This window comes from Leucoraja erinacea, chromosome 17, assembly GCF_028641065.1.
Source record: "Leucoraja erinacea ecotype New England chromosome 17, Leri_hhj_1, whole genome shotgun sequence".
Taxonomy (NCBI): Eukaryota; Metazoa; Chordata; class Chondrichthyes; order Rajiformes; family Rajidae; genus Leucoraja; species Leucoraja erinaceus.
Window position 1 is genome coordinate 10,344,586 of NC_073393.1, and position 18,160 is coordinate 10,362,745.

Sequence of the window (18,160 nt, forward strand, 5' to 3'; positions counted from 1 at the left end):
GACATGGTGCAGCTTCCCTGATGCTGGTAAACAACAGATGTATTTGCCAGGGAGTAACAATGATGCACGCACAGCTGCTTTAGAAAGTTGCTAGTGAATGTACTTAATGCAAGCGACAGTGTGGGGGACCCCATAATAGAGTTCCTGGGTATCCTCAGTTTATTAGTATCTGTGGGAAAGATTCCCACACAGGATTACACTTTTTTGGTGTAGGAAGGAAATGCAGACGCTGGTTTAAAACGAAGATAAACACAAAAAGCTGGAGTAACTCAGCGGGACTGGCAGCATCTCTGCAGAGAAGGAATGGGTGGCCTTTTGGCTCTGAAGACGGGTCTCGACCCGAAACGTCAACCATTCCTTCTCTCCAGAGATGCTGCCTGTCACTCTGAGTTTCTTCAGCTTTTTATGTCTAATTGCACTTTTTAGAATGGTTTTGTTAACAATAAGTGACTATTTGTTGTGATATTATTCTGGCATTCCGCAGCTGCTTTTCTGTTTTCTCCACCATAGCTGTTTGGAGCACTGAATCGTGGTTGTTGTATACACCTATCCTCTCTGATTCTCAACCGAAATGTAACTTCCCACAAGTAAGTAAATAAATTGAAGTGAAGCCATTTGGGAGAAAGCATTTGTATTGACATGATGCCTTTGGCAGTATGGGGATGTCCTAAAATGCTGGACCACCTTTTTTGTTTTAATTTCAAAAATAAACTTGCTTTGTAAAAAAGATATGCAATACATTTAAATAGTGCATGGCTCTTTTTATATTTGTAATGTTGTTTGGTCTATGCATTCATGGTGTTATTGGATCCATTCATTGTGAGTACAGGAAGGAACTGCAGATGCTGGTTTACACCGAAGATAGACACAAAATTCTGGACTAATTCAAAGGGGTAGGCAGAAGGGTACTGATTGGGGATGATCAGCCATGATCACATTAAATGGCGGTGCTGGCTCGAAGGGTCGAATGGCTTACTCCTGCACCTCTCGTCTATTGTCTAAAGGTCTCGACCTGAAACGTCACCCATTCCTTCTATCCAGAGATGCTGCCTGCCCCGTTGAGTTACTCCAGCCTTTTGTGCCTATCTTCATACATTGGGAGTGTTCACACCGTTGCCAGTTGCATGACCTCCTGGGATGATACCAACATCCATTACCTCAAAGTTTTCTGTACTAGGTGTACTCCATCAATGTCCAGTAGCAGAAGGACTCTAGACTGCGGACCTAACCCACAAAGCCTTTCCGTTGGCTGCATGGAGCTTCGGTGTTGTCCCCCAGCTCATGCTCCTGCAGTCTGGAATGCGCCAGTCGGCAGTATTTCCTTAAGGACATCTCATTCTACTGGAAGACCAACCAGCTGATGATCATCACTGAGTTGACGATCTTCCAGTAGCACGATATCTATCCTGGTCTGCATTTCTGGGAGTCACCCATGAACCAGAGAGCTCTCTGTTGCGTCACTGTTCGGGATGAACCACAACAAGGCACCACCACCAATTATGTTTTATTAATGTATAGTTGCTATTGTGAGAAGGGGTGCAGCCAATTCCCACAGAGTAAACTCCCACCAGTGCTAATGTAATGCCCATATAATTGGTTTCAGTAACAACTGAGGGACAAATATTGACCTGGACATAAGGGAAAGTTCCTCTTTGAAATAGTCCTGTGAGACCTGTTACATTCAATTTACATTTTGCAAACTGGATTTGGTTTAGTGTCGACTGCTTCACTTAGAAACAATTTGTAGACAAATATTTTAACTCCCAAACTGATTTAATTTAGTTTAGTTTAGAGATACAGCACAGAAACAAGTCCTTCGGCCCATCGAGTCTGCACCAACCAGCATTCCCTGCGCACTAGCACTATCCTACACACACCTGGGACAGTTTACAATTTTTACCACACCAATTGGCCTACAAACATGTACGTCTTTGGAGTGTATGAGGAAGATCCAGGAAAAAGCCTATGCAGGTCACAGGGAGAATGTACAAACTCCATACAGACAGCACCCATAGTCAGGATCGAACCCGGGTCTCTGGCGCTGTAAGGCAGCAACTTTCCCGCTGCTCCATTGTGAACGCCCTGAAGTTGTAACAGTGACACACCAACTCTCACCTCCAAACCGCACCAAGATTAGTAAAACCCAGTTCACAGGCTTACAATCTCCACTCCATACATCTTAGTCTGCATGAAGTCAGAAAATAGCAACCGCAGTGAACTTAGTATTGTTTTGATCCTGTACGGCCACAGATTTCGATCTGCAAGGTGAAAGCTGGTTGGAAAAGGGGGATCTAGCTCGTATAAATATAGAATAAATGAGTGTGTGAGCTGTAATTTATTTGCATGAACTGAGTAAAACTGTTTGGGTGGTGAATCTAATGTGAAATGGTGACCTTTAAAAATTGTCAACAGTTACTCTCTCCTGTTCGTTAACAGCAAGCTAGAATATCCATCTTTGGATTTTTATCGAGCCATTTGGTTCTGAACCTGAAGTTACACTCACTCCCCGTTTTGGTCCAAGTTTCATTGTATTTGGTTGTTTTGGCGTCCCAAGGCAAACTGAAAACCTGCCCTGGTCTCTCTGGTTAAATTTAAGCCATAGAGTCATACGTGTTCGGCCCAACTTGGCCATGATGACCAAGATGCCCCATCTACACTAATCCCACCCACCCGCGTTTGGCCCAAGTGCCTCTAAACCTTTCCAATCCATGTACCTGTAAAATATCTGAAGAAGGGTCTCCACCCGAAACATCACCCATTCCTACACTCCAGAGATGTTGCCTGTCCCGCTGAGTTACTCCAGCATTTTGTGTCTAACTTTGGTTATCTGCAGTTCCTTCCTATGCAAATGTATTTTAAATGTTGTTGTAGTACCTGCCTCAACTACCTCCTTTTGCAGCTTGTTCCATATACCCACCACTCTCTGTGTGGAAATGTCGTTCCTCGGGTTCCTATTAACTCTTTCCCCTCTCACCTTAAACCTGTGTCCCCTGGTTCTTGGTTCCCCTACTCTGGATACAAGATTCTGTGCATTCACCCTATGTATCCCTTTCATTTGCCCCAATTGTTATTAATATTCACAGATATATTTCTGGTTACAGGTTTTGCAATGTCATCTCTTGCAGGAAAACAAAGGAAATCCCTTCTTCGATGAGGCAGTTCTTCAGCAACTGTTTATCCTTGAAGTTCATCTCACTATCTGGAATCAAACTACCACTAGAAGCAGTAAGGTACAAAGAGACCAGCAAATCTTTTCTAATGTGAACTTATAATCAATATCCAGGTCACCCCAAGGATGATCAATCATTTTGATTAACAAATGACTCTCTGCCTTGTGATGGCAACACAGTAAGATAATGCAGTAGTGCAATGTTCTCAGGCAGAACATTGAGTGACTGAAGACAGACACAAAATTGTAACTCAGTGGGTCAGGCAGCATCTATGGAGAAAAGGATTAGGTTATGTTTCAGGTTGAGACCCTTCTTCAGACTGAGAGTCGGGGAGAGGGAAACTAGAGGCATGAAAAGGTTCAGAACAAATCAGAGCCAGCATCAATGACCAAGGAATGGTGGAGCCCACAATGGTCCATTGTTGGCTGTGGAAGAGGTGATATAACGAAAGGATGTAGGGACGCAAACAGTGGAACTGGAAGGACAACTAGGGTGGGGAGGGGCGGAAAGAGAAGGAATGCAGGGGTTACTTGAAATTAGAGAAATCAATATTCATACTGTGTGGGAAGGAACTGTGGATGCTGGTTTAAATCTAACATAGACACAAAATGCTGGAGTAACTCAGCGGGACAGGCAGCATCTCTGGAGAGAAGGAATGGGGGATGTTTCGGGTCGAGACCCTTCTTCAGATTGATGTCAGGGTAGTGGGAGGTACATAGATATGGGTGTTCCTCCCAGGTCACGGGGAGAACATACAAACTCCGTACAGACAGCACCTGTAGTCAGGATTGAACCCGGGTCTCTGGCGCTGTGAGGCAGCAACTACTGAGATTGTGCATTCTCCCTGTGGCCATTTGGGTGACTTCACTTGCATGTCCCACAGAATGTATTGGTTGTCAGGTTAATGTGCCACTGTGCATTACCCTTGCATGTGGATGGAATCTGACACCCTGGTCAGTTTACATATTTTTCAGATGCCTTTTGTTCCCTATCTCTCAATGTATGGTTCTATTCAAAACAGTTCAGCTTTTGGCATGCAGGTTTACAAAAATGTTATGCTAAAAACCAGACAAGGTAACTGAATCTGACCATTGGTCAGCGCACAGGCTGTGAATGGTGTTTTAATGCCACTACATTGTTTTAATCATTTTCAAATAACACTGAGAATCTACTTCCCTCTTAGTGTAATCTTCCTGACTTTCAGATTTCTTAGTTTAGAGATACAGCGTGGAAAGAGACACTTCGGCCCACCGAGTCCGCATCAACCAGCGATCCCCGCACGTTAACACTGTCTTACATAAACTAGGGACAATTTACACTTATACCAAGCCAATTAACCTACAAACCTGTACGTCTTTGGAGTGTGGGTGGAAACCAAAGTTCTTGTAGAAAACCCACGCAGGTCACGGGGAGAGTGTACAAACTCTGTACAGACGGCACCCGTAGTCGGGATCGAACCCCGGTCTCCAGCGTTGCGAGCGCTGTAAGGCAACAACTCTACTGCTGCGCCTCCGTGCTGTCAGAAAATATTTTTGCGGACTCTACAGCACCAGTACTATGAGTTAGTAACTCATAGAAAACTTACTAAAATTACTTGTTAAAACATTTATAAATAGAAGACAGTTTTGCACATCCCCAATCCTTTCCACTCATCACTTTAATTTTACGTTTCATGTATTTTGTGTTTTTATGACTGTTGGCAGATCAATTTCCTTCCTGGGAGTAATAAAGTTCTATTGTATCGCAATTGTCAGTGTCAATGACTACCATATGGACTGTGGCCTGGAGTTCCCACTGTATTTATAAACCTACAGATAGCACTGGTAAAAGATGTAGCTGCTACAAGTTGTGTAACTTTTTAAACTTTTCACAACAATGTTAAATTCACAAAGCTTTTGAGAACATCCATTAAATTCTAGACCTTGAGCTTCGATGCTGACAGATCAAAACTCAGGATTTTTTTTCACTAAAGGAAGTTACTGAGAAAGATGAAGTGAAATTGGTCTTTTGCAGCAAAGATCCTATAGCAGAGCTCTGCTATAGAACTCTGCTATAGGATCTTTGGTTCGCAGCAGTGCAAGCTGGCTAAAGGTCACATCAAGGAGACCCAGAGCTAGTGTAAATCAAGCTACCCTCCCGCACAGCCTGACCTGCTGAGATCCATATTCAAACCCCAATGTGGGGTCATGGCTGCAATCAGAACACTGGTTGCAATCATGTTCATTTGTTGAAACTTCCATTAATATTACATACTAATACACTGCAAACAATGAACAACAATCTGGGTGGCACAGTGGTGCAGCTGGTAGATCTGCAGACTCACAACACCAGAGACCTGGGTTCAATCATGACCTCGGGTTCCGTCTGCGTCACATTCTCCCTGTGACCACGTGGATTTCTTCCATGTGCTCCCGTTCCTTCCCATCTCCCAAAGATGTGCGGGCTTGTAGGTTAATTGGCCTTTGTAAATTGTCCCTAGTGTGTAGGGAATCGATGAGAAAATGTGATCGATGGCCGGCGTGGACTCAGTGAAGGGGAGGGGGTTTGCCATCGATGTAAAGGTGGGGAGATTCCATCTCTAGAGAGCATGGCCTGTAATGGTTAGCAATTCATAGCAAAAGGATTTGAGTAAAGGAGCAGGGAGGTTGTACTGCAGTTGTACAGGGTCTTGGTGAGACCACACCCGGAGTATTGCATACAGTTTTGATCTCCTACTCTGAGGAAAGACATTCTTGCCATAGAGGGAGTACAGAGAAGGTTCACCAGACTGATTCCTGGGATGTCCGGACTTTCATATAAAGAAAGACTGGATGGACTCGGCTTGTACTCGCTAGAATTCAGAAGATTGAGGGGGGATCTTATAGAAACTTACAAAATTCTTAAGGGGTTGGACAGGCTAGATGCAGGAAGATTGTTCATAAATGTTGGGGAAGTCCAGAACAAGGGGTCACATTTTAAGGTTAAATGGGAAATCATTTAGGACTGAGATGAGAAAAACATTTTTTACACAGGGAGTGTTGAATCTCTGGAATTCTCTGAGTTGAGGCCAGTTCATTGGCTATATTTAAGAGGGAGTTAGATGTGGCCCTTGTGGCTAAAGGGATCATGGGGTATGGAGAGAAAGCGGGTACAGGATACTGAGTTGGATGATCAGCCATGATCATATTGAATGGCAGTGCAAGCTCGAAGGGCTGAATGGCCTACTCCTGCACCTATTTTCTATGTTTCTATGAGCCTGCTTTACTAGTCAGAAGGTCCTTAGCCACCCAGGTGAACCAAAGGCAGGTTGGACATGGCATGTAGTCCTGAGAACTAAACAATAAAAACGGTCATAAATGTGAAGCCAAGCCATTTGACTGCCAACGGCACTCGTTAAGTCTTTGAGGCAGCGTTTGGTTCCCTCATTCAATGCTTGGCAATTTGCTTTGCTAATACTCTTTATGTTTCAAATCCACAGAGCAATTTTCCAAGGCCTGGCCTTTAACACTCACATCTGTGATGTGCACCTGGATCTAGGTAGTTGTGAGGTAAGTAGCAGTGAGCTGTGTATAATCATCAGGATGCATCATTTCCTGTAGCGCAATCTTTTTCAATACTTTGCCATGTAAAGTATTTCCAACATGTGCACTATTTATGCTCAATTCATAACTTTTATTTCAAAGAGAAAATCTTGTGCATTCAAGCAAATTCTAAACGAGCCATCCTGTTTAATCTCAAAGGAAGTAGAGACCAGATGGATGAATGTGTACATTGGCTTTCCAATAAACCAATAGAACAGGAATTTATTACATGTTTATTAATAATCTGCAAAAGCAATTTGTGTAAATGTTCGGTTAGAGTAATATAAATGCTGTTTCATCAGCATCGACAATCTTTTTATGTTAAAACATGACTTTCTCTTGCGTAACCTACCACCAAGAAGGAAGCTAAAGCCATTATTACTACAATAGTGATGGAGGGCTTACACCTGGGTGGTGCAACAGTAGAGTTGCTGCCTCACAGTGCCACAGACCCTGGGTTCATTCCTGACTACGGGTGCTCTCTGTGCGGAGTTTGTACGTTCCCCCCGTGACCGCGTGGGCTTTCTCCGGGTGCTCCAGTTTCCTCCCACATTCCGAATACTTGCAGGTTTGTAGGTTAATTGGCTTCGGTAACATTTGGAAATTATCCCTAGTATGTAGGATAGTGCACGGGGTGATCGCTGGTCAACATGTACTCGGTGGGCCGAAGGGCCTGTTTCCTATAGATGCTGTATCTCTAGAGTCTAAAAGTTGCCGAGCTTGGCAAACTTAATTGTATCGTGTTCCTGGGTGTGTAAGTCGACTGCAACGGGACACAGCAGCATTAGGAAACCTGTGACCAAAAATAAAGGTAGCTCGCCGATCTCACTGGGAGGCAGCCTAGAGTGAGGATACTGAACGTGGAGCCACTTTAAATAAATAATTGCCAGGATCTTGATTTTGAATTATTTTATGTTGATCCTCCATCTCTTTCACTGATCTGAGGCTGCAGTCAGATTATTTAAATATGTTACGTTTGAGATGGAAAGGGTGTGAAGGAGATTCACCAGAATATAGCCTGAACTGGACCATTATGGTTATGGTACGAGTGCAGGCAGGTGGGACTAAGGGGAAACAAATTTGTTCGGCATGGACTTGTAGGGCCGAGATGGCCTGTTTCCGTGCTGTAATTGTTATATGGTTATATGGTTATTATGGTTATAAGGAGAGACTGGAAAGGCTGGGTTAGTTTTCCCTGGAGCAGAGATGGCTGGGGTCAGGGGTAATCTAATGGAGCTGTAAAAGGTTTAGAAGTGGATTTACTGGGCAGAAAGTTCTTAAGTTCATAAGTCGTAGGAACAGAATTAGGCCATTCAGCCCATCAAGTCTACTCCGCCATTCAATTGTGGCTGATCTATCTTTCCCTCCCAAGCCCATTCTCCTGCCTTCTCCCCATAACCCCTGACACCCGCACTAATCAAGAACCTATCAATCTCCACCTTAAAAATATCCATTGACTTGGCCTCCACAGCCTTCTGTAGAAAGTGAAAAGCAGTTTTCCATGACAAAGGTATCCAAGACAAGAGGGCATAGGTTTGGGGTGAAAGGTAACGGGTTTAGAGGCTTCTCAGGGGGAGTATATTTTACAGAGATGGTGGTTGTGATCTGGAGTGAACGGTCTGAAGAGCAGGAGGTTAAGAAGCGTCGAGAGAAATACTTTATGATCCTAATGTGCGGGTAACTGGGATTAGTGAGGATAGGTACAATGTGTGGCATGGACATAGTGGCACAAGGTCGTGTTTCTGTGCTGTATGGCTCTGTGACTCCTCATGAACAGCCCTCCAGAATTAGTTTAGTTCAGAGATACAGCATGAGACAGGCCCTTCGGCCCATCAAGTCCATGCAGACCGTCGATCCCCTGTTCACACCAGTTCTATGCTATCCCACTTTCTCATCCACTCCCTATACACTAGGGGCAATTTACAGAGGGCCAATTAACCTACAAACCCTGCACACCTATGGGGGGTGAGAGGAAACCGGAGCTCCCAGAGAAAATCCTTGGGATCACAGGGAGAACATGCAAACACCACACAGACAGCACCTGAGATCAGGATCGAACATGGATCTCTGGCGTTGGGAGGACTGTCAGTAGCACTGTCAGTTGCTGCAAAGATATCAGTGTCCAAATGGAAAGGGAATTACCTACAAGTTTTGTTTCCCTCGCAACAGGATTAAATAATGTGTAACTATTGCTGCTGCCTTTAACCAGTCTTTGGCATTCAACAGTAAAGGCATGAACTACAAGGGCAATACGGTCCTGGATGTCTATTGATGTGTGGTGTTTTAAAGGAAACCTTTTCCCTTTGTCTTCTCATGCAGTTGAGATCAGCTGGGGCTCAGGTGATCCAGGATCACATCATCGATGCCAGCGGCATCACTAGTCTGGATATCTCGGACAATGGTAGGTGACTTTCTTCAGATACACTAAGGCCGATACAAGAGGTTGACGATACTTACTTAGTTTTCTGGTCTTGGCAGGGTTTGACTCGGACATGGTGACGTTGGTGTTATCTATAGGGAGAAGCAAATCCATCCGACATGTAGCACTCGGCAAAAACTTCAATATAAAGCCAAAGTAAGTGTCACGTGTTAACGTCTCATTTTTTAAAGAAGACTTACTGATCACATGAGTTAACGGTCCACTTTTCGTGTTAATATTTTCAGAGCCTTGGCTGATGTTCTTCACAGGATTGTCCAACTTATCCAGGATGAAGACTGTGTAAGTATTTTCACCTTTGGCTATTTTATCTGATAATAAAATACAATTTTACTGGACTTTACTGGCTTTATCTTGCACTAAACGTTATTCACATTGTACACTGTGGGTGGCTCGGTTCATCGTGTATTGTCTTTCCGCTGACTGGCCAGCGCAGAACAAAAGCTTTTCACTGTGCCTCGGTGACAATAAACTAAACTTGACTTAAATAAAACTAGAAAATTGCAAGATAAGGGATCTTGGTGGAGGAAAACAAAACTGACAAAAGCAGGCTGATCTTTTATCAATAGTGGAAGTGAGAATTTAGTTTAGGGTAAAAGTACAACACAGGAAACAGGCGCTTCGGCCACCGAATCTGTGCCGACCAGCGATCACCACGTACACTAACACTATCCTACACACACACTAGGGACAATTTACAATTTTACCAAAGCCAATTAATCTACAAACCTGTATGTCTCAGGAGTGTGGGAAGAAACCGGAGCACTGGAAGAAAACCCACGCAGGTCACGGGGAGAACGTACAAACTCCACACCGACAGCACCCGTAGTCAGGATCAAACCCAGGTCTCTGCCGCTGTAAGGCAGCAACTCCACCGCTGCGCCACCGTGCAGTTTTGCAACCCGTCCCCGGGTAATACAGGAGTTCTGTCTCTGTCAACCACCTGTCAGCTAAGACCGACATGTCTGTTTTCTGTAGCAACCCATATCCTATCACAAAAGGAAAGCCACTTTGGAAAAATAGTGGGGTCTTTAGTGAACATTTCTAGTTGCGTGTTCACAATATCTTCCAACAAGATACTTGGAGGAAAGAGAGGGGTGGGAATTGTTTTGTATTTGGGGAAACCCAAATGAAACTGATTTGACAATTCACATAACAAAATGTTTTTGTTAGTTCCTGAATTATTTCAATTTCCAACAGCTTGGAAATCAATTTTGGGAGCAATTTATAGACAGTCATGAAGAAAACGGTCAGAATTTGGTCAGTACAATGATGTGGAAATTCTTGGAAGTTGCGAGACAGGGCTTGCCGCTCAGATATCTCGCCGAGCAAATCTCCAAATCCCAGCAGGAGGAAGCACACGGACAGAAGACTCCTAGAAGTTACCCTTTCCTTGCTGCCATCGAGTAAAACTAGTTGAACTACTCAACTCAGCCATTTGTTTCCCATTTTAGAGCTGAATTATGAATAGTGCATGGAAACAAAGCAAGGAAGGAATTGTGAAAATTGCACATTTTACAAGGTAATCATTTAAAAAAAAATCAATTTCTTTTCTTTCCAGCCTCTGCAGTCACTGTCGATTGCTGATTCACGATTGAAGTCTGGAGCGAATATTCTCATTAATGCACTGGGCAACAACACGTGCTTGAAGGAAGTTGATATTAGTGGAAATGCCATGGGAGACATTGGAGCAAAGATGTTGGCCAAAGCTTTGCAGATCAATACAACCCTTGGGTAAGTGATAGCCATCTGTCACCAAGAGTTGACATCTCATGGACTATTAACTAAGATTGGTAGGAAATAGTTTTTCTGCATCTTATTTGTTTGTATAGCAGTGTAAAACTGCTTGAAAACATAAATCTGCATCTTGACCATGGTTTAGCTGCAAGCAACGTCTAACTTTGAAACTGAACTCATGAATGGAATAAAAAATGACACACCTCATGATGAACAAGAAAACAAAAGTAATAAATCTCCAAAGACCATAGACTGCGTACTGCTTTAGAAGTGGAGCAAATCAAAATGTAATAAAAATGAACCTTTAGAATGTAGTTTACAATACTTGTTTTATATTTCAATAGTAGTGTTGACCAATACTGTCCTATGGAATTAGCGCAGTAGCGGAGGGAAGGATGTGTTCCAAATGTTGAACATACATTGACTATATAATTCGGCAATGTCAAAAAATTGAACCTCGTTCAACAAACTATGTGATTATCAACACAATTATTACTCTTTGCAAAGAACATTTTTTTTTCATTTATTCCGTTGTAGTATGGATACTATGGTTGTAGTACCCTTGTTAGGCCACCAGAGTAAAATTCCAATTTATAAATCCACTATGTAAGGACGGTGGATAAAACCAATTAACTGACAAACATGCACGTCTTTGGGATGTGGGAGGAAACCCATGTGGTCACAGGGAGAACGTACAAACTCCGTACAGACAGCACCCATAGTAGGATCAAACCTGGGTGTCTGGCGCTGTAAGGAAGCAACTCTACCACTGTGCCTGCATTCTAACTGTGATGTAGTTGAACATTCTCCACTCAAATTTGTGATAAAGACATTGCTGTGCAGATGTAAAGCAGTTAATGGCAATTTTGATTTCCTAATGACAGGACCGTGATCTGGGACCGAAATAACACCACAGCGGTGGGATTCCTGGATGTTGCAAGGGCTCTGGAGAGGTAACCGTGGTATAATATACTGGTCATATTGATCTTCTATGAAATTTAATTCCGTTATAACATTTTAAAGGACTGCAGTTTTTATGTTTTGTAACCAGATAGAAACAAATCAAAAATTCACTTGTAAAGTAGGGCCAGCACCTTTGAAGGAATTTGACATCCCTTGAATTGAGGCATGCTCTGATGTGCAAGTTTGTATTATTGTCAAATGTTCCAGATAGAACAATTACATTCTTATTTGCAGCAGCACAACAGAATATGTTAACCCTGTAAACAATATAATAAACAAGAACAAAGTTCAGTGCGTGTGTATATAATATAGATATTTATAATGCAATCGACACTTTTTATATAGGTTTTGTGTAAATTACAATGCTCTCACTTTCCCCTTTATATAGGGTTTTAGGCATTTTCTTTCTTTTTTAGTTCTAGAGAAGTATATGTTTTTATAGATTATGTGTCTTCTGTGTGTCTTTTTAAACTTGACGACTTGACTCTCTGAACAACCGCACAAGAGTTCCTATGTGTGTAAGCACAAATGGCAAATAAAGTTTTTGACCTTTGACCTTTGACCTTTGACCTTTGACATACAAATGCATATAATATATATATACATACTCACATATGTGTGTGTGTGTATATACATATACACATACACATTAATTTTAGGAATTTTAAATGTCCTTAATTGTCAGAGGCATTTAAAATGAATAACATCAATGTTTTTTACAGAAGGCAGAACTCTGCACCAACTAATGGTTAATCACCATCTCACCAGCACAATCTGAAGAAGGGTGTCGACCTGAAACGTAACCCATACCTTCTCTCCAGAGATGCTGCCTGTCCCGCTAAGTTGCTCCAGTATTTTGGGTCTGTCTTCACTGACTCACCCTTGTTGCTTGTTCTAACAAGGCCTGCCTTTTGTACCCAGGAACAGGTAAATGAAGGCAGCAGTTCCAGGTGTCAGCCCCAGTCCAGTAAGATCCATCCCATTATCATGTTCATCCAAAGAACAGACGAAATAAAGAGCAGGAAAAGAGACACACGGAACTGCAGATGCTGGAATGTTGAACAAAGTACAAAGTGCTGGAGGAACTCAGCCGGTCAGGCAGCATCTATGGAGGGAATGGATAGATGGCGTTGTGGGTCGGTACCCAGCTATTCAGAGCAGGAATTGGACATTCATTCTCTCAAACCTCACCCACCATTCAATGTGGTCTTGCCACATTTCATATAAGAAAACATGGAATATAAATATGAAATTGGCTAAACATTTAGGCACCATTTTCCAGCCCTATCCTTAAGTTCCCTGATTCCTTTAATATCCAGAATTTATTGATCTCTGTTTTGAATGCAATCAATAACTGGCCCTTGACAACACTTAAGGATAAAGGAGGGTAAAAGGCCTTAACCTTATTTTTGAGATAGTGACTCCCCAGTTTGAGATTCCTATAAATATAGATGTTAATTCAATCACTCAACTGCTAAACTGACCTACGTACTAAATCAAATTGAATTTTAAAACAGCCGGTGTAAAATAATGAAAATAAAATTCTGAACTCTATTTGACATCTGATATATGTTGGTAAAAGAATCAAGATTAAAAATGATAGTTCCATTGTCTGAAAGACAACCTCCCACCGCTTTCAATTGTAATTTTGTGATTTTAATCACGATTGATCAGTCATTCCTGCAGCCGTTTTTATTGATTTCAGGAATTATACACTACGGTCGATGCCTTTACCTATGAGTGATGTCTCTCAGGCTTGTAGGAGCAATCCAGAGAAAACTGAGGAAGCTCTGCAGAAGGTAACGACAATTAATGTACTGAACAACACTGCTGAATGGAATGAAAGTAGAACAGTGCAGCCCAGGAACAGGCCCTTTGGCCCACTATGTCTGTGCCGAACATGATGCCAAGACTATCTATCTACCTGCACTTAATCCATATCCATTCAGTTCCTGCATATCTATGTGCCTATACAAAAGTCTCTTAAATGCCACCATCATATCTGCCTCCACCACCATCCCCAGCAACACATTCCAGGCAATCACCACCAACTGTGTAAAAAAAAAAAAAGTTGCCTCACACATCTCCTTTAAACTTTGCCCCTTTCACCTTGAAGATGACAGGCGGCACGGTGGCGCAGAGGTAGAGTTGCTGCCTTACAGCGCCAAGGACCCGAGTTTGATCGTGACTACCAGTACTGTCTATACGGAGTTTGTACATTCTCCCCGTGACCGTGTGGGTTTTCCCTGGATACTGCGGTTTCGTCTCACATTCCAAAGATGGACAGGTTTGTAGGTTAATTTGGCTTGAATAAAAAATATAAATTGTCCCTAGTGTGTAGGATAGAGCTCGTGTGTGAGGATCGCTGGTCGGTGCGTACTCGGTGGGCTGAAGGGCCTGTTTCCACACTATAAATTAAACTAAACTAAACTATGCCTTCTAGTATTTGATTTTTTCATCCTATGGAAAAAGGTCCTGACTGCCCACCCTACCTATGCCTCTCATCATTTTATATACTTCCATCAGGTCTGCCCGCAACCTCTGTCAATGTTATATCTCTGATTCTGTACGTACTCTGGTTTGGGACTGCACAAGATGTGAAACTTTAATGGTCAATTCTTGAATTCCAGATACAATCACATCTCCTCCGGAACAATCAGATGAAGAAGGTTTCTCCAGAACATGCTTTTCGACTGCAAGAGAGAATTGTAACAAGTTCCACTCAACAAGTAGGAAGATTTTTCATTACCAATGGGGAAAATCAGCTTTTATTATTAGCAATGATTAACAGTAAGCTGGATTGGAGAAAAATATCAAGTTGTTTTCCTTTCCATCTTTGTTCATGGAAATTAAAATCTAATGCTGGAGCTAATTTTAATATTGTATTGTAATTTCCATATCCATGCAATCTAAGATTATATTGGAAAGCTGTGGGCTAATTTAAGTTAAAACTGAATTTGTACATTTATTTTTCTTAAGTTTGTATTAATGCTAGAAATTGAAGAATATTATCCTTAGTGAGTTACTGAATATAAAGTTTATTTTGTATTGACATGTTAATAGAGTTGATAAAGGTGGTTCAGAAAATTCCCCCATAGAACTTGCAATTGCATCGTGAAGAATGGCATTGCAAAGTTGAATCTCTCCCCAAGAAATTGCAGAGAATTGTGGATGCAGCCCAGAACATCATACAAACGAACCTCCCTTCCATTGACTCCATCTGCACTTCACGCTGCCTCAGAAAGGCCACTAACATGATCAAGCATGAGTCTCAACGCAGACACTCCCTCTTCTCCCCTCTCCCATCAGGCAAGAGGTACAGAGGTGTTAAAATGCACACCTCCAGATTCAGGGACAGTTTCTTCCCAGCTGTCATCAGGCAACTGAACCATCCTATCACAAACTAGAGAGCAGTGCTGAGTTACCATCTACCTCATTGGAGACCCCTCTGACGAGAGTAAACGCTGACTTTAAATTATGATACCAGCAAATAACGATACGGAATGTAATTCAAAGACTGAGGCGAAGGTAGGAGAATGGAATTGAGGGGGAAAGATAGAATGGCAGAGCAGGCGATGGGCCGAATGGCCTAATTCTGCTCCTGGGTCTCATGAATATCAATTGTCAAGCAATAAATTGACCGCAAAATAACTTGGTTTTCTTGCTTGTATAGATGGTGGACAGTGTGTGTGAAAAGGTGCAAGAATATCTGCACATTATTGACAATGGATCAGTGAAAGAAAGGCAAGACGATATCATATTTGCGGAAGAAATCATTAAGGATGCTAAGACATTAACCACTGTGAGTCCATGAAAAGACTGCTATCTTTTAAAATTATGAAATAATGAAAAGTACATCTTTCTATGTGCTGGAATGTGGGCTTACTGGAGTACACATTGATATGATTTAATAACATTTGCAAAATATACTTGGTAAAATGTTTCGATTATCACGCTGACCAACATCTGAATAAAATATATTTTTATAATAAATTCTTGGAACATTTTTGTCATTGGAACATGAATGTTATCTCTGATTGTTATAAGTAGATTATTGATTAGGTCAAGTTTAAAGCAAGTCTGCCCTTGTTAAAGTGTGGCCATTTCAGAATACAAATCAAATAAATGAAGAATTACTATACAGGGAAATATGTTATGACATTTTTAATCTTGGAGAGAATAGGAATTGCAGTGAATCTACTGATGCCAGTTACAAAAGGGCAGAGAATTTGTTGTATTCAAACATTTACGTTTTGCATTTGTAGGAAAGAACTGCAGATGCTGGTTTAAATTAAAGATAGACACAAAATACTGGAGTAACTAAGGCAGCATCTCTGGAGAGAAGGAATGGCCGGCGTTTCGGGTCGAGACCCTTCTTCACACCTTTAGGTTTTGCAATTGCACATAGTCACAGAATTAAGCTTGTGGCCAGGCCATCTATGACCAGGACCATAACTTCATGCGGGCTCTGTTCTAATGTGGGAACAAGTTTGTAAAATATACTGATCCACTACCCCTATATCCACTTTGAAAAATAAAGGTTAGTCCAACAAAGTCATTTGTAAAATGCATGTCATTTTTTGTGCAGAGATAAGACGGAGTCTGCGTACTTTTGACCCATTTATTAGAAAGCCGGAGGGGGAGTCAGTAAAAGCAAGTTGAATCTAGTTGGTTCACATGGAGATGACAAACACCGTCTCAAAGGGCTAACTTTGTTCGTCGTTTGAGATATGAGGTAATTTCAAAGGTGGCTGTTGGTTCCATCCTGCTAGTTTGGGACATCAATGAGGTAATTCTCTTGCAATGGGCTGGGTGACTGGAATGCCTTGGCTGAGTGGCCTGCTGCTTCTATCCTTAACCACCCACATATTCGAACTAACCAACAACTTTGAAAGAAATCAAGTCACTGCTGTGCATTATGCGCTTGAAGTCTATTCTTGTCGCTGTATCTTGGTACTCTTGTGCACATTGACACTTCACTCTCTCAAAATCACTCTCTCAGAATCAAGTTGGAGAAATGAGAAATGGAGAGGCAATGTTACAAGACCTTGAAAGTCAAGCTTTAAATTTGTTCTTTGTTATTACTGTTACAAACATTCTTATTTATCGCCTTGAATATCGCTCTGCTTCTTTCTTTCCCTCTCGTACTTCTTATATTACAGCTGTTACCAGCCATGTATCAAATGGGTAACACAACACCTTTGTTAAGGAGGGTGCAGGGAAAGCTGGAGTCAGCTGCTGAAGAGGTCTCCCAAGCTATAATTGAGGAAATCCAGGTAAGAACTAGCTGTACATCTTCTACAAAATGTACTGATGGATTTGATGGTCTGAAGGACCATTTTCCTTGGTGTATGACTTTAGAGATGAATCAGATCAGTCTGACTATTGTAACCTGTTCTCCTGCTCAGTGAAGGAACAGCATCCTTGGTATTGCTCCTGTAATACAGTCTCCTGTCCTGCATCCCGGAGATTTGGCTGCAGCTCATCGCATTCCATCTGTGGCTCATTGATTTTCTCTGGGCATGAAGCAAAATCCAACGAGAATGCTAACTAACATCTGCATCCTTCAAGGGAATGTAGTTTTGTTTTGTTTAGAGATTCCCTAATTTGAGGAAGGACATTCTTGCTATTGAGGGAGTGCAGCGTAGGTTTACAAGGTTAATTCCCGAGATGGCGGGACTGTCATATGCTGAGAGAATGGAGCAGCAGGGCTTGTACACTCTGGAGTTTAGAAGGATGAAAGGCGATCTCATTGAAACATATAAGATTGTTAAGGGTTTGGACACGCTAGAGGCAGGAAACATGTTCCCGATGTTGGGGGAAGTCCAGAACCAGGGGCCACAGTTTAAGTATAAGGAGCAAGTCATTTAGAATGGAGATGAGGAAACACTTTTTCTCACAGAGAGTGGTGAGTCTGTGGAATTCTCTGCCTCAGAGGGCGGTGGAGGCGGGTTCGCTGGATGCTTTCAAGAGAGCTAGATAGGGCTCTTAAAAATAATGGAGCCAGGGAATATAGGGAGAAGGCAGGAACGGGGTACTGGTTGGGGATGATCAACCATGATCACATTGAATGGCGGTGCTGGCTCGAAGGGCCGAATGGCCTACTCCTGCACCTATTGGCTATTGTCTACAGTGTGGAAACAGGGCCTTCGGCCTACCAAGTCCGCGCCGACCATTGATCACCCGTACACTAGTTCCATGTGATCCCACTTTCACATCCTACACACTAGGGGCAATTTACGGTAATCAATGAACCTACACACCTGCATGCATTGGAATGTGGGAGGAAACCG

General features: G+C 42.3%; 1 protein-coding gene across 1 annotated transcript in view; it reads left to right on the forward strand.

Moving 5' to 3' along the window:
* carmil2 (capping protein regulator and myosin 1 linker 2) overlaps positions 1-18,160 on the forward strand; it is a 65,419-nt gene that overhangs the window by 22,345 nt on the left and 24,914 nt on the right. The window contains exons 12-23 of the mRNA XM_055648474.1: positions 511-587; positions 3,126-3,230; positions 6,628-6,697; positions 9,050-9,131; positions 9,209-9,305; positions 9,395-9,449; positions 10,729-10,901; positions 11,789-11,857; positions 13,573-13,666; positions 14,498-14,596; positions 15,541-15,669; positions 17,030-17,143. Coding sequence (XP_055504449.1) covers positions 511-587; positions 3,126-3,230; positions 6,628-6,697; positions 9,050-9,131; positions 9,209-9,305; positions 9,395-9,449; positions 10,729-10,901; positions 11,789-11,857; positions 13,573-13,666; positions 14,498-14,596; positions 15,541-15,669; positions 17,030-17,143 — 1,164 coding nt within the window. The remainder of the gene's footprint in view (positions 1-510; positions 588-3,125; positions 3,231-6,627; positions 6,698-9,049; positions 9,132-9,208; positions 9,306-9,394; positions 9,450-10,728; positions 10,902-11,788; positions 11,858-13,572; positions 13,667-14,497; positions 14,597-15,540; positions 15,670-17,029; positions 17,144-18,160) is intronic.